Below are 14,928 nucleotides of genomic sequence, written 5' to 3' on the forward strand. Positions count from 1 at the left end.
AAGCTCATACCCTACCACCAATTTTGTTAGTCACCTCTTCCTATCCGAAGAAACGAGCTGTGACTCACGAAAGCTCATACCCTACCACAATTTTTGTTAGTCACCTCTTCCTATCCGAAGAAACGAGCAGTGACTCACGAAAGCTCATACCCTACCACAATTTTTGTTAGTCACCTCTTCCTATCCGAAGAAACGAGCAGTGACTCACGAAAGCTCATACCCTACTACCAATTTTGTTAGTCACCTCTTCCTATCTGACGAAACGAGCTGTGACTCAAAAAAGCTCATACCCTACCACCAATTTTGTTAGTCACCACTTCCTATCCAAAGAAACGAGCTGTGACTCACGAAAGCTCATACCCTACCACCGATTTTGTTAGTCACCTCTTCCTATCCGAAGAAATGAGCTGTGACTCACAAAAGCTCATACCCTACCACCGATTTTGTTAGTCACCACTTCCTATCCGAAGAAATGAGCTGTGACTTACAAAAGCTCATACCCTACCACTGATTTTGTTAGTCACCTCTTTCTTATTACAGCTTTAGATTCCTTGTAGAGCAAGACAACTCAATTAAGCTGTTCCCACTAGAAGAGGAAGGCCAAAGCCTCACCAAGACAGGCTTCGCTTGCCTTGACACACATCATCTCGCTCGCTGGTGTTCAGGCTTCCTCTTTGCTCCACAGGAGGCCGTCAGAAATGCCAGACAAGCTCCGTGAGCAACAGCCCAAGTGGATGTAGAATTTTAAAAAGCAGTAGGGGGCTACATTAGCTGTTGTATGCTTAGTTAGTATGTGATGATTCGGTTTGTCTGCTAACTATGGAGCCGGAACAAGCTCTCGTAGGGCGCAAGCAATCATCCAGCTGTTTGATAGCCTCCATCACTACAGCAAAACAGTTTGTCAGTTTAGCGCTAGCGGTTGTGGCTGGCACAGAAAGGCATGAATTGGATTATGAGTGTGTTTTTCTTCTTTTCCTGGATTCTTCAATCAGGGGTGGAGTTGAGGCCTCTTTTTAAATGAAAAAAAAAAAGGAAATACGTGATAGAAAGGAGCCAAAGCGCACACACACCCTGCTTTACCTAGAGGCCCTGGGATTAGGGGGAAGTTGCTCAAATGTATTATTTTATTTATTTATAGTCTGTCTTTCTCACTGAGACCCAAGGCAGATTACACAGTGCAAGCCAATAAGTTGGCAGCTAGGACATTCAGTGAACAAATTCCAAATAGCGTACAGGTCACAGAAATTTGGAAACAGCATAAATCCAAACACAGAGGTGACACATTGCTGAAACAAAGCAATAAGTAATTAAACATGACATCTTTAATGATGCAGAAACAACCAACAGACAGTAGCCAGTAGAATTGTCTACACTCCCTGTCCTTTTACCAGAGCATTTCTGTGAGCCAATTTTCACAGCACCAAAAGCCTCTACCTCTTGCCCACCACAGACTGTGGCCGTTTTCACACTGCTTACTGGCCACGGAACATCGTACCGAGCTCTCAGAAAGACAGCGTCTTCCTGGTGCGATTTCGCGTGAGAACTTCTCATCCAAAATTGCACCCGGAAGACGCTGTTGTTCCGGGAGCTTGCCACAATGTTCCGTGGCCAGTAAGCAGTGTGAAAACGGCCTGTACTGGCTGCCTGTACAATGAAAGTTTCACTTCTCCCTCACAGGTTCAGTGTCAGAGAACAAAACACCAAACACAATCTATTTGTATATAAAATCAAAAAGTCAACCCAAGGCCACTGATATTGTGCAATGACTGGAGAAAGTGGAAATTATACGTACCACTGAAGTATGGATGGAAAACTATGCAGTGTCTAATAGTTCTTCACCTGATTTGTGGTCAATGGCCATTTTCACACTGTTTATCGGCCACAGAACATTGCGCCGAGCTCCCGGAACGACAGCGTCTTCCTGGTGCAGTTTACACAAGAACGGTAGTTCTCGTGCGAAATTGTACCAGGAAGACGCTGTCGTTCCAGGAGCTCGGCGCGATGTTCCGTGGCCGGTAAGCAGTGTGAAAACGGCCTCTAATTCCAAATTCTTCAGTATTTTCAGGACCACAGCTTTTTGTTATCAGTTTCTGACCTGGTTCCATGCCTGAGTTATGTATTATTCACAAAAGAACAGGAACGTTAGTTTGGAAGATGAGTCTAATTCCATTCATATGTTTACACAACACAAATATCTTACGTGGCCTTTTATTAAAAAAAACATACACAGGCGACATTGCTATCTGAATGATTTCACTTTAATTCCTTTGATGCCTCCCTGAGTAAATTGATGAGTCCAACACATCTTGCCCCAAGAAATGCCTTTGAAGGCAATTATGTAGTTCTTTGATGCCACCTTACACTGAATAATCACTCTAGTAAGCAGTGAACTGAGTCCGTGTTCTGAACTGACAAAAAGCAGCCTTGGTTAATCTGCTCTTTGCTGCTTCATTAGGCAACAACAACCCCCCCCTGTGAGAATACCTGTATAACACTCTCTCATGTGTGTCCCGGCTGTCTTTTACTGAAATCACCGACTGGGAAAAACGACTGAGCTTTGTGGCTTTATTTACTTTTGAGTGTGTGTGGCTGTTCATTGATGTTTAAGGTTGCCAGCTACAGCTTGGGAAATTCCTGGAGATTTGGGAGGCATTGCCTAGGGACAGAGAGGTAACTCAGTGGAGAGGTGATGCCCTCCGAAGCGGTCATTTCCTCCAGGGGAACTGATCTCTGGTTGAAACTAGTTACTTTTTTAATCAGTCTAGTTCGGTCCTCTCTGTTCTGGAGATCAGTTGTAATTCTGGGGGAACTATAGCTATACCCGGAGGTTGATAACCCGGATGCTTCTTGTCTCTTCTGCACATGTGGATGCAAGCAAGGGAAGTCCTTCCAGCCATCCCACCCACACCCCCGCTGCCATAATTACCTATCTAGAGAGTTGCTGAATTTGCTTGAGATAAGCTGTTCTATAATTACAGCCACCACTACTGTGAAATGTAATATTCCTAAAAGTAACCTGTTATGGACTGTTTGGTAATCCATGATACTTCTGAAACTAGTTTGGTGTAGTGGTTAAGAACGCAGGACTCTAATCTGGAGAGCCTGGTTTGATTCCTCACTCCTCCACTTGAAGCCAGCTGGGTGACCTTGGGTCAGTCACAGCTCTCTCAGAGCTCTCTCAGCCCCACCCACCTCACAGGGTGTTTTGTTGTGGGGATAATAGTAACATACTTTGTAAGCTGCTCTGAGTGGGCATTAAGTTGTCCTGAAGGGTGGTATATAAATCAAATATTATTATTATATTATTATTATAGGGTTGCCAGATCTGGCCTGGCAACCAGTGGAAAGCTGGGGGGTGGATGAGGACATGGGGAGTGGCCGTCGGTGATGGTGTGACATCACTTCTGGGAAAACGCTGGAAGTGACAGACATAAGTCCTCTCTAGGAATCGCCAGAAACTCTTGTAATCGGCAGGAATTCGAGAGAGGTATGATTTCACTTCCAGATTTTCACGAAAAATAATGTCACACCATAAGCCTGGCCGCTATTTTTTATTTTACTTTCCTCCTGCCGCTGCTCAGAGCGGTGGCTCGAAATGGAAGCTGAGGGTGGAGAATTCCCTGCTTTCGAAGGGGGACTAGCAACCCTATCTGAAATCAGTGCCGTTTAAGACCTTGCAAAGCAAATGGATCCAGCGTGCAGCTAGTCATGAAAAGCCTGCAACCCTCTGTGATTCTGGCTGGGAGGCCAGGACATGTATCCCTACCTTTATCTGGGTTAAAAAGTGGGAAATATGCAGAAAGTTCACAGCTGTGCAGGTGACGTGCTTTCTCTCCACCCTTCTATAGGTTACAAATAGAGAATCGGTGGCGATTGTTCAGGGGCATGTGGTTCTGGAAGGAGTGCTTCTCTTTGGTCAAAAACATTTTTACATCTGCAAGCATTTCACTTTGTCCCACCTGGAAGAGGTTTACTGCACAAGGCACTGCTTATCCAGGTGAGTGACTGCCTGTCTTGAGCGGGCTATGTGTGGCCTTTCCACAGTGCCTTGGCATAAAGTGGCTGCTGTGGCAGAAGATCCGCATTATTCAGTGCTGTAAGCAGGGCTTTTTTTCAGCAGGAACGCGGTGGAATGGAGTTCCGGAACCTTTTGAAAATGGTCACATGGCTGGTGGCCCCGCCCCCTGATCTCCAGACAGAGGGGAGTTTATATTGCCCTCCGCGCCGCTTGGTGGCATGGAGGGCAATCTCAACTCCCCTCTGCCTGGAGATCAGGGGGCGGGGCCACCAGCCATGTGACCATTTTCTCCGAGGGCAACTGACTGAGTTCCACCACCTCTTTTCCCAGAAAAAACGCTCTGGCTGTAAGGAATCCTCTTTGTGCCTTGGACTTTCTCCCATTCACACAAAAAGACACATGCAGGACTTTGCAACACACAAACGGGGGAAAAAACCTTATATGGGAGATTATATTTTATTTATTTATTTATTTATTTATCTAATTATTTCAGATTTGTATTCCGTCCTCATGTTATCCGGCTCAGGGCGGATAACAACATATTAAAATACAGTTTAAAAATCCATATACATTAAAAACAGCACATTTAAAACATGATGGTGGACGGCCTTCACAGGGGAGGTTAAGATTTATATACCCCTTTTTTCCAGGCTGGCAGAGGCCCAGCCTCAGCCATATGCCTGGCGGAACAACTCTGTCTTGCAGGCCCGGCGGAAGGATAGTAGGTCCTGCCGGGCCCTGATTTCAGCAGACAGAGCATTCCACCAGGTGGGAGCCAGGACCGAAAAGGCCCTGACTCTAGTTGAGGCTAGGCGGGCCTCCTTGGGGCCAGGGATCACCAACAGCTGTTTGTCCCGATCGGAGTGTCCTCTGGGAAATATATGGGGAGAGATGGTCTTGTAGATACGCTGGTCCCAGTCTGCACAGGGCCTTACAGGTCAATACCAGAACCTTGAATCTGATCCGGTACTCCAATGCAGCTCGCGTATGAAAGGTGTTATGTGTGCCTTATTTGGCACTCTCATAATAATATGTGCCGCTGCATTTTGTACCAGCTGTAATCTTCGGGTCAAGCTCAAGGGCAGCCCCACGTAGGGGCTGCCCTTGTGGGTCAAATATGTTAAAAGTATACAGCAGGATGGATGCTGGGTGAACTTTGCCTCCTGAAATTCCAAATCCCCATTGCCTTGTGATATCCACTGGCTGAAAGTGATTTACTACGTTGTCTACATGAGAAGGAGCAACTCTCTTTGGACTCTTGCCCCAACTAAGCATCGTAGGAAGTTTTTTTTTTTAATCTGTCATCTTGAAAACACGTCTAATTATTCTAGGCAGAAAAGAAAACATTACCTAATTTAATGTTACATTAATCCATAAATGTCTGTGTTGAATAGTTCGCATTAGCAATCTGATAACAGGCACATTTTGGCTCTACGCCAAAGCAAAGCAAAGTAAATGAGCTATGGAACTGTGCACAAATATTTTATATTAGGAAAAATACATTTGCATGTGGAAATATGTTTAATACTGAGGCTTCTAGGAGGAATACTTTTTTGGTCTCCCTTACAAAACGTAAAAACTAGAGAAGAAAAGGGTAAGGAGAGGGATAAAAAAGAAAGAAAAATAAAGCTTTTGGGGTGGAGAAATTCATTTGACCTTGGTTAGAGAAGGTTCTGTTGTAAATAACATGTCATTCTGCAATTTTATCTGCCTGCCTATGTTTTTGCATCATTCTCTTTTGTTTCTTTGTGGTCCCCTTTCTTTGTTTACTTTGTCAGATACAGACTGTAAGCTCATGTTGAGTAATTCTAATACTAACAACAGCAACATTTGATTTATATACCACCCTTCAGGACAAATTAACATGCACTCAGAATGATTGACAAAATATGTTATTATTATCCCCACAACGAACACCCTGTGAGGTGGGTGGGGCTGAGAGAGCTCTGCAAGAGCTGTGACTGGCTTCAAGTGGAGGAGTGGGGAATCAAACCTGGTTCTCCAGATTAGAGTCCCTGCACTCTTAACCACTACACCAAACTGGCTCTCATTTGTGTTTCTTCAATATCCAGCAGATTCCAGAGGTTTATAAATGCCAATAACACTCCATGCATCCTGTATCCACTTCCTTCCAGGGTAGGATAATACATGCCTCAACAATTATTAACAAAAAGAAGGATTTAACATCCTCTAAAATTAAGTTTTCAGTTCAGATTTTGAAATGTCTGTCTTTGCAAATTCAAGCCAAAGCTGAATGAAAACAAAACTTCAGGTATGCATAAAATGCAGAGAGACAAAAAATGTTCACTCATATTAAGTCTGTCTGTAGCAGCAGAAAAAAGCAAAAGTCCAGTAGCACCTATGAGACTAAAAAAATTAGTGTTAGGGTATGAGCTTTCGTGAGCCACAGCTCACTTCTTCAGATACCACGAAGACGTGAGATGTGGTTCACGAAAGCTCATATCCTTCCACCAATTTTGTTAGTCTTATAGGTGCTACTGGACTCTTGCTGTTTTCTCTTCCTTTTGGGAAGGCCAGGTTCAGGTTTCAGGGCTCATCTAAAGTACATCTCTCCTGTTGTTCCTTCTAGCATCAGTGAATCGTTCATTTATAGTTTGTGCCACAAAGAGCAGGCCGCGGGACGGCCTGCATGTTCCTGCTACTCATACAGTGACATTAAAGAGATCCACCCCATGCGCTTTCTTCTTCAGGTAAGAATCAGCGATTATCATGAACTTACTGGTGCTGCAGAACGAATGTCACATTTTGATCCAGAGTCAATAACAGATGCTCAGAAAGGGCTTTAGGATTGGAAGGAAACTGCCTAAGGTTTGGGTGTGGACATGGAACATGAATGCCCCTTTGGATGACAGGCATGTGAATGTTCTGAGCCATTCCTCTCCTAGCACTTTGCTTGGAAATGGGAATGGCTCCTTTTGGAGGACAGTTCTATGTGGGGGGCGAGAGGGGTATTTGGGGTGCTTTCTGTCCTGATCTCCCTGAATCTGGGGCTCTGAAATTCTGCGCTGAAACCCAGCATCAGCAAGAGCAGAACAGAAACAAACTGTGGGTCTAACGAGAAGGCAAAGTAGAGTCGAAGCATTTAGATTCCCTGGGGTGACAGAAAAGGGGATTTGGTTTGGCCTCCTTTGTGGCCTAGGAAAGGCTATTCTAATCAGTTATAGGCAGCTTCGAGGTGGGGAATATGAAGGCACGTTGGACAGCGCTGCTGCCCTGGCAAAGTCTCAGCCTGACCGGAAACGTTTTCTAGATCTTCTGGGTCAGTGGGAATCACTGGGCTGCCTGCTGCGGTGGTAGAGTCATTCTGGAGAATAAGATGGCTCCACAGCCTCGGGGTCCTCTGACCTCCAGCCCTGAAAACTCAGCATTTGGAATAGCATTGCATAAATCTGAGGAGTCCTGGTTCTGGCCCGTACGGTTCTTGACCATTCTTTAGTAAGGATCATCCTAGTTTGATGCTTAATATTTTGTAGAAATGCTCCGCTTTGGCCAGGATACTGGGCAGGGCTGACTTGGGATGATACTGAATGTACTGTCATGGGCTGGGCCCGCCCAAGCTGGTAGTCCAAGCACTAACATGAAGCCAAAGAAGTGTTCAAGGTTCAAAAGCCAGGTCCAGTCTGTAGTCAGAGCACAAAGTAAATGCCAGGCATGTGTCCAGACTCCAAAAGCCAAGTCAAGTCCAGTCTGTAGGTCAGAGCATGAGGGTATCAAGTCAAAATGCAGGCAAGAACAAGATACAAGGTTCCAGGAAGTGGTTGCAGGTAACCAACACGTTGCTTCCATGCCTGGCAGTTTCCCCAGACTGGCTTTTATAGCCAGGTGTGGTTTTCAACCAGCTGCTGGGGCTCCATCCTGATGCTACTCTTCATCGCTCTCCAGCAGCTGGCGTTGGCTCAGGAGATGAGCACTGCGCCGTCTCTCCTGCAGTTCCAATCTCTGGCATTGTCTGCGGTGTTCTTTGGACGTGGGTGAACCTGGGGGGGTGGAGGTCCTTGGCTGGGCTGCACCCATAGCCTGGGATGTCCCTGGCTGAGCTTCCCCTGTGGTATTGGGGCCAGAGGGTGCTGGTGCCTCGCCTGCTGGCTGTAAGCTCTGATCAGCCAGCAGTTGTTGCTCCTGATCACCGGCTTCTGCTGAGTCAGGGTGAGGGCTGGCTACACAGAACTCCTCTTCTCTTGAGGAGTCCTGGCTGGCTACACGAGGCTCCTCTCCTCCGGAGGAGACCTCAACCTCACTGAGTCCAGACTGGGCCATGACATGTACAGTCTTTGACTTGAAATCCTTTTTTAAAGCTTTGGAGGAGCACTTCTCTGTCCTTTAGAAGTTCACAATGCTGTCATTGGGTTTGTCCTCACAGGAGGTGGCCTTGGAAATCTTCTTCAGAAGTGGTTACTCCGTCTTCCTGGTATTCCACAAGAGTGACCGGAAAAAAACCCTGAAAAGGTACATCTCTTGAGTACACTTTGACCCCTAAGGCTTGTACAGTCCAGCTCCAAGTTTTTCTGTAGGCTTAGCCAGGTCACTTTTTCAAACACAGACATTGGATTGCCATTGCTTGGGAGTTTTACTACTTTCCTTGCCCTATTGTGGCTGGGTTTTTTTTTACTTTTTATTTTTGAGGATTTGTTGTTTTAATAATAATAATAAACATAACATTTCAAACACAACATTTCAACATGAGAATCAAATGATCAACTATATACAAAGGCAACGGTGCATAAGGTAATTGCAGTAATGAATGTCCACTGACAGACCAGAGGTTTTTGATGGTTATTCTCTATATCGATATAGATTTTCAAATACTAAAAGGATCAGTTGGGCATGGTTTGCATGGTTTTATGTCGTAGCTGGTCACATAGTCCAAGAGAGGTAGCCAGTTCTCCAGGAAGTTTGATTGGAGATTCTCTGCGTCTGCTTGTTTAAGTTGGTAGGTGATCTTCTCCATGAAGAAATAGTCCCAGATTTTATTATGCCGTAATGCGACTGATGGAGGTTTGCAATTCTTCTGTGGCTATCTTTGTCTTACATGAGTATGAGGAAAGAGGAGGCTAGAAGAACTGTCAGAATATTCTGAAAGTAAGAACATAAGAAGAGCCCTGTTGGATCAGACAAGTAGTCCATCCAGCTCAACATCCTGTCTCTCACAGCGGCTAACCAGTTACTCTGGAAAACCAACTGCAGAGGAGAGAGGCCGAGGCCTTCCCCTGATGTTGCCTTAGGGTACTGGTACTCAGCTGTTTACTCCCTTTGAATGAGAAGGTTCCCTTTAATCACCATGACTAGTAGCCACGGTTAGACCTTTCCTTCTTGAATCTGGCCATTTCTGAACGTCCTATCCACGGAACTCTGGTAGCTTTCCCCCAGGGTTCCAATGTCTCAGGGCCAAGCTACACATGACAAATGACACTTGAACAGCAAGTGTATTTCTCCCTGTTCACTTGCCCTCCACTCAATCCACTTGCCGTTCAAGTGTCATTCGTCATGTGTAGCTTGGCCCTCACATGTATTCCTCCCTGTTCACTTGCGCTCCACTTGCACTTCTCTCGATCACTACGTGGAGCTCAAGTGAACAGGGAGGAATACACATGAGTCTGTTCACTGGCCGCTCAAGTGTCATTCGTCACTTGTAGCTTGGCCCTGAGTCTTCACCTGCGTGGTTGAGAAGAGAGAATTATTCTGTTAGTGAGGAACTGAGGGAAAGAAGTCATTGTGACTGAGGGCCAAGCTACACATGACGAATGACACTTGAACGGCAAGTGGATTGAGTGGAAGGCAAGTGAACAGGGAGAAATACACTTGCCATTCAAGTGTCATTCGTCACTTGTAGCTTGGCCCTGAGTCTGTTCATTCCTTTTAGCCTGTGGCAACTGAGGGCCAAGCTACAAGTGACAAATGACACTTGAACGGCAAGTATATTTCTCCCTGTTCACTTGCCCTCCACTCAATCCACTTGCCGTTCAAGTGTCATTCGTCATGTGTAGCTTGGCCCACAGTTTGCAAAACTTTCACAAGCTGTTTTCCTACCATTTTTCTGGGACTGCACTTTCCCTGGTATTTTAGTTATTTATTTTATTTATTTATTTATTTATTTCAAATTTGTATTCCGCCCTCCCCGCGAGCGGGCTCAGGGCGGATAACAACGTATTAAAAATACAATAAAAAATTCATGTTCATTAAAAACAACACATTTAAAACGGGGTGGAGGACAGCCTTTTGCCAGGGGTTGACAGAGCACTTCTGAGTTCTTGGCCATGTGCATGGTTAAAGCCCTCTAAGGAATCTTCCGATCACTGCCCAGCTCCTCCCCCAAAGCTCTCAGCATGCAATCGTGCATGTGCAGAGTAAAAAAAAACATTTGAAAGGGAAGCGGGCGACAATGTTGAAAGTGCCCGACCTCCCCTCCCAAACCACTTTTTCTACAAACTGTGGAGGTCCTGCGACCTGAAAGCGCAAGGTAAAGTGCTTTTGGGGAGTGTGTGTGGAGGCTGAGTTTTTTGAGCAACTCAGCAAAGCACACACAGTAAGCAAGAAATGGGCGAGAACAGCTGGCTGTGTAGAAACGGCCCCTGTCTAATCGTCTTTTCAAGCGCCCTGTGCCTGTGTGATGTTCTTGAACATAGTTGTGTCCCTGATGTCTTTGTCCAATCATGACTTTCACCTATTCATACACAACATTGAATTTTCTTTCAAAGCTCACAGAGTTTAACTAACTTGAGTAATGTATTGTCGAAGGCTTTCATGGCCGGAGAACGATGGTTGTTGTGGGTTTTCCGGGCTGTATTGCCGTGGTCTTGGCATTGTAGTTCCTGACGTTTCGCCAGCAGCTGTGGCTGGCATCCTCTGAAGATGCCAGCCACAGCTGCTGGCGAAACGTCAGGAACTACAATGCCAAGACCACGGCAATACAGCCCGGAAAACCCACAACAACCATAACTTGAGTAATGATAGCCAAATAAATGCTTGCTGAAAATATTTCCATCCCCACTCTTAAAACAACAGAGAATTTTTAATGGTTTTCTTTGTGTTTTGTGGGAAATAGTGTTCTTTCTCATCCATAGATAAGCTTGTATAATATAGCTATTTCACAGAGATTAAAATGATGGGTAGGCCACAGATCCGGACACAGGTTGCACATGAAGAGTGCCAGCAGAATGCTGGCCCTTATCTTTAGGGTTGCCAGCTCTAGGTTGGGAAAATTCTAGAGATTTTGGGGATCAGAGCCTAGAGAGGTCAGGGTTTGGGGAGGGACCAGAACTCAGCAGAGTATAATGCCATAGAGTCCACCTTCCAAAGCAGCCACTTTATCCCGGGGAACTGATTTCTATGGCCTGGAGATCAGTTGTAATTCTGGGAGATCTCCACCCCCCGCCCCCATCAGAGGCAGGCAGTCTTACTTATATTTAGTAAGTGTGTATGCAATCCCAATGCATCAAGGAGAACACACTGCACACACAGGTCCAGGAGGTCATCAGCACCTGGGGATAAACTGCTTGGCTTTTAGGCCCAGAGCTGCCATAGTGGGAGGGGCTGGTGAGAAGAGTCTAGAGGCAGAAAATGTGCTGTGAAAAGAGAAGACTACTGCCTTTCCCTTCCTGCCATGCATATCCAAGTAAGTAGCACTTACATTCAAAATGCCAAACTGCATGTTCAAGACTTTAGTGAGTTGGGTCTGGCTTTCCCCTGACCCAGCTCAGCTTCCCCACAGCAGTTGTGAGGAATGGCTTTTTAAAAAATTAAGGTGCCCTAGGGTTGCCAGGATCCCTTACCCTCCGGGCAGGAGGTGAGAGACCTGGCACTCAACTTACAGACATCCTCTTGCATGGGCGCTCAGTGCGTGTCTGCTTCTGGGGCTATAAGATGATGTCACTTCCAGGAAGTGATGTCATCAGAAAGGCCACGTGCCATCCCATGGAGCGCTCCCATGCTCCTCAGAGGGCCAAAATCACTGCAGGGGCAATGTAACAAGCCCTGGAGTGCTCCTGTGCTCTGCAGTGGACCAATTTCAGCTCATTTGGTGCTGAATCAGGCCTATTTGAGGCTGAAATCGGCCTGCTGCAAAGCGCGGGAGCACTGCAGGGGTGGTGCAGCAGGCCCTGGAGCACTCTTGCACTCTACCCGTTTGACCCGTTTGGGGCCAAATTGGGCCCATTGCTGACTGAAATCAGCCCACTGCAGCACGCAGAAGTGCACCACACCACCAGGGAGCAAACCCCAGGAAGCATGTTCCCCACCTTTACCCCTGTCAGCCAGGTGAGTGGGGCAGGGGGTGGAGGATGGGTGGTGTCAGGTCTTGCCGGGTAAATCCCCAAGCACTTCACTGCAAACACTCAGGTGTATGAGTTGAGGTTACTTTATTAAGGAGATATATCAGTATCAAGATACTCAGTAGCATTGGCAGAAGTGACGCAAGGTGGGCAAGCAGTGTTAGTTATGGGGGACGTTCCTGCCCCTGGGTCAGGGAAAATGTTAGGATTTTGGTGCGTAGTGTCCAAGATCTGAGAGAGACAGGAGACAGTGTGGGGCGGGGGGCGGGGGGGGGGCGGGATGAGCTCGTTCTAGTTCTCAGGGAAGATGATACAGCTCCGGCCGGCACTCCAAGGCCACGTTCCCAAGCCGGCCGGGAAATCGAAAGCAAAACACCTGCAAGATAAGCAGCGAACAGCCAGGCAGTAATCATGTCCCCTTTATACATTCTCAGAGGTTCAGGCCATCATGCTGAATTTAAATCCAGCTGGCTTAAGGCGGTTTATAGGTATATTACAAATATAGGTTTCTCTCCTCAGGAGCTCCTAACTCAGGGGGCTGAACGAGCCAAAGGGTTAATTAAACAAAGAATAGAAGACATAGAGCGCTAATCTGACATCTCTAGAGCATCTAAAATGGGGGTGCTGATAAATGATAAAAGTACTCTTGAGCCAGCCAGGTATCTGGCCTCTGTGGAAGTAAATAATCTCAGATGGGCATTTTCTTTGGCCAGGTGTTCTGGTTTCCCATCAGCAGTTGTTGAGGGTAGGTACAACAAAATACCCTAGGCAGAAAGGCTACGTCTATGCCCTTTGGGAGAGGAAGTCTGCAGAGCACATGTTCTTCAGTTGCCCATTTTAGGGAGAGGTCCATCTAAAAATTATTAGTCCATTATTAGATAAGATTCCCGGTCATATAACTACAAATAAAGCAAAGCTCTGCTGGTTCTTAGCCGATAAAAAACCACATGATCACATGGCAAGTAGCCATTAATTTTTAAACAGCGTGAAATGTATTTTAAAAGTTTTTAAAAACGGAGGGTTTTTCTTTTTATTGATAAGTGGTTTGGTAACATAATTTTTGTATATTGGCCTTGGTACTGTAATAAAAAAAGATGATGATGACGACCATCATGCAGAAAGACAATCATGGCAGGTATACTGGGGTGTATCTGACAGGTGTGGGGGATCCCGTGCCCCCAGCGAGGGACTTGCAACCCTAAGGAGAACTCGAATGGGCTTGAAATGCAGATTGGAGAAGAGCTCCTGGATTATTCTGTGCATGTGGAACAGCAAGAACAGGCAAATAACTTTCCCCCTGTGCGGTTTCTGTGCCGAAAAATGGCACGGCAGGGAGCAGGGGCGGGGCAGAGCCGTTCTTCCCCGTACAGCAGTGTTCTGAGCCTGAGCTGAGAACCAGGCCTCAACTTGGTGAGGGGGCACCAAATACCGGAGAGGGAGAGGGTGATAGAGATGATGATATTTTGTCTTCAATTTCCTAGAACCTTCGTGCATGCAGGTAAAGCCCAAATCTGCAAAACGTGGAGGCAATCCATACACAGACTGCTGAGTGATTCTCTGCCTTGGACAGGGTTGTGTGTTGTTGTTAGTAGCTCAACAAAACAAAGACCTTAAACAACCACACCAAAAACAAGAAAAAGGAAAGCTATTGGGATTTACCTCCCAGATCATGTTTCGGCTTAGACTCGAGCAAGATGAAGGTATCATGGGAACGTGAAAGTGTCCGGTGAGGAAGTCCCTGTAGAACGGTTTGCAGTTTGGGTGCAGCGGGTGTGTAATTAAACACAGTTATCCCTTCACGTTAGGCCTTTTAGTTTGCTAAGTACACAGGAGGGTATTATTTTAACATAAAGTTTCTAAAACTATTTCAGCGCATGACCACATTTTAATTGTCTTTGTACTTTCTTCTCTCCCGGGTGAAGATTTTATTCAATGAAGCCTGTTTTGAAATCAAAAGGAATCACAGAAGAGTCTATCAATATAAGGTAACCACTGAAAATATATGTAAATGAGAGAGGAAACTTTGGAAATGTGTTCTCTTTTGAATTGGTGTGGCAGTTTAAATCAGTGTTCTGATATGCCTGGCAACCTTGTGGGGGATCTGTCCGTTTGTCGGTTTTATGTGCTGGTGAATTGGCCAAGGCAACAAAACTCCCTGCAGTATGGACCATCAGTAACACATGTCTGCCTGGAAGCAAGGAAGCAATGCCTCCAAGGAGGTATATGGCTGCTTTTTTGGGATCCCAGTAACGTTGTTTGGTTCAGTGTTAACCAGGGCTTTTTTTTCTGGGAAAAGAGGTGGTGGAACTCAGTGGTGGAACTCAGGACTGCACAATGACATCACTTCGGGTCAGCTGGAACAAGGGGGGAGTTTTTTAAAGTTTAAATCGCCCTCAGCGAAAATGGTCATGTGGCCGGTGACCCCACTTCCTGATCTCCAGACAGAGGGGAGTGGCACGGCGCAGCAGACGGAGGGGAGCTGGAGTGGCGCGGAGGGCAAGCTAAACTCCCCTCCGTCTGGAGATCAGGGAGCAGGGCCACCGGCCATGTGACCATTTTCGAGCGGTGCCAGAACTCCATTCCACCGCGTTCCCACTGAAAAACAGCCCTGGACTACAAAAA

At 46.2% G+C, this 14,928-nt stretch overlaps 1 protein-coding gene across 1 annotated transcript in view; it reads left to right on the plus strand.

The window, feature by feature from the left end:
• WDFY4 (WDFY family member 4) overlaps positions 1-14,928 on the plus strand; it is a 229,231-nt gene that overhangs the window by 151,879 nt on the left and 62,424 nt on the right. Inside the window, exons 40-43 of the mRNA XM_054983968.1 lie at positions 3,849-3,997; positions 6,609-6,729; positions 8,400-8,485; positions 14,229-14,291. Coding sequence (XP_054839943.1) covers positions 3,849-3,997; positions 6,609-6,729; positions 8,400-8,485; positions 14,229-14,291 — 419 coding nt within the window. The remainder of the gene's footprint in view (positions 1-3,848; positions 3,998-6,608; positions 6,730-8,399; positions 8,486-14,228; positions 14,292-14,928) is intronic.

The sequence above is a fragment of the Eublepharis macularius genome, chromosome 6, assembly GCF_028583425.1.
Source record: "Eublepharis macularius isolate TG4126 chromosome 6, MPM_Emac_v1.0, whole genome shotgun sequence".
Taxonomy (NCBI): Eukaryota; Metazoa; Chordata; class Lepidosauria; order Squamata; family Eublepharidae; genus Eublepharis; species Eublepharis macularius.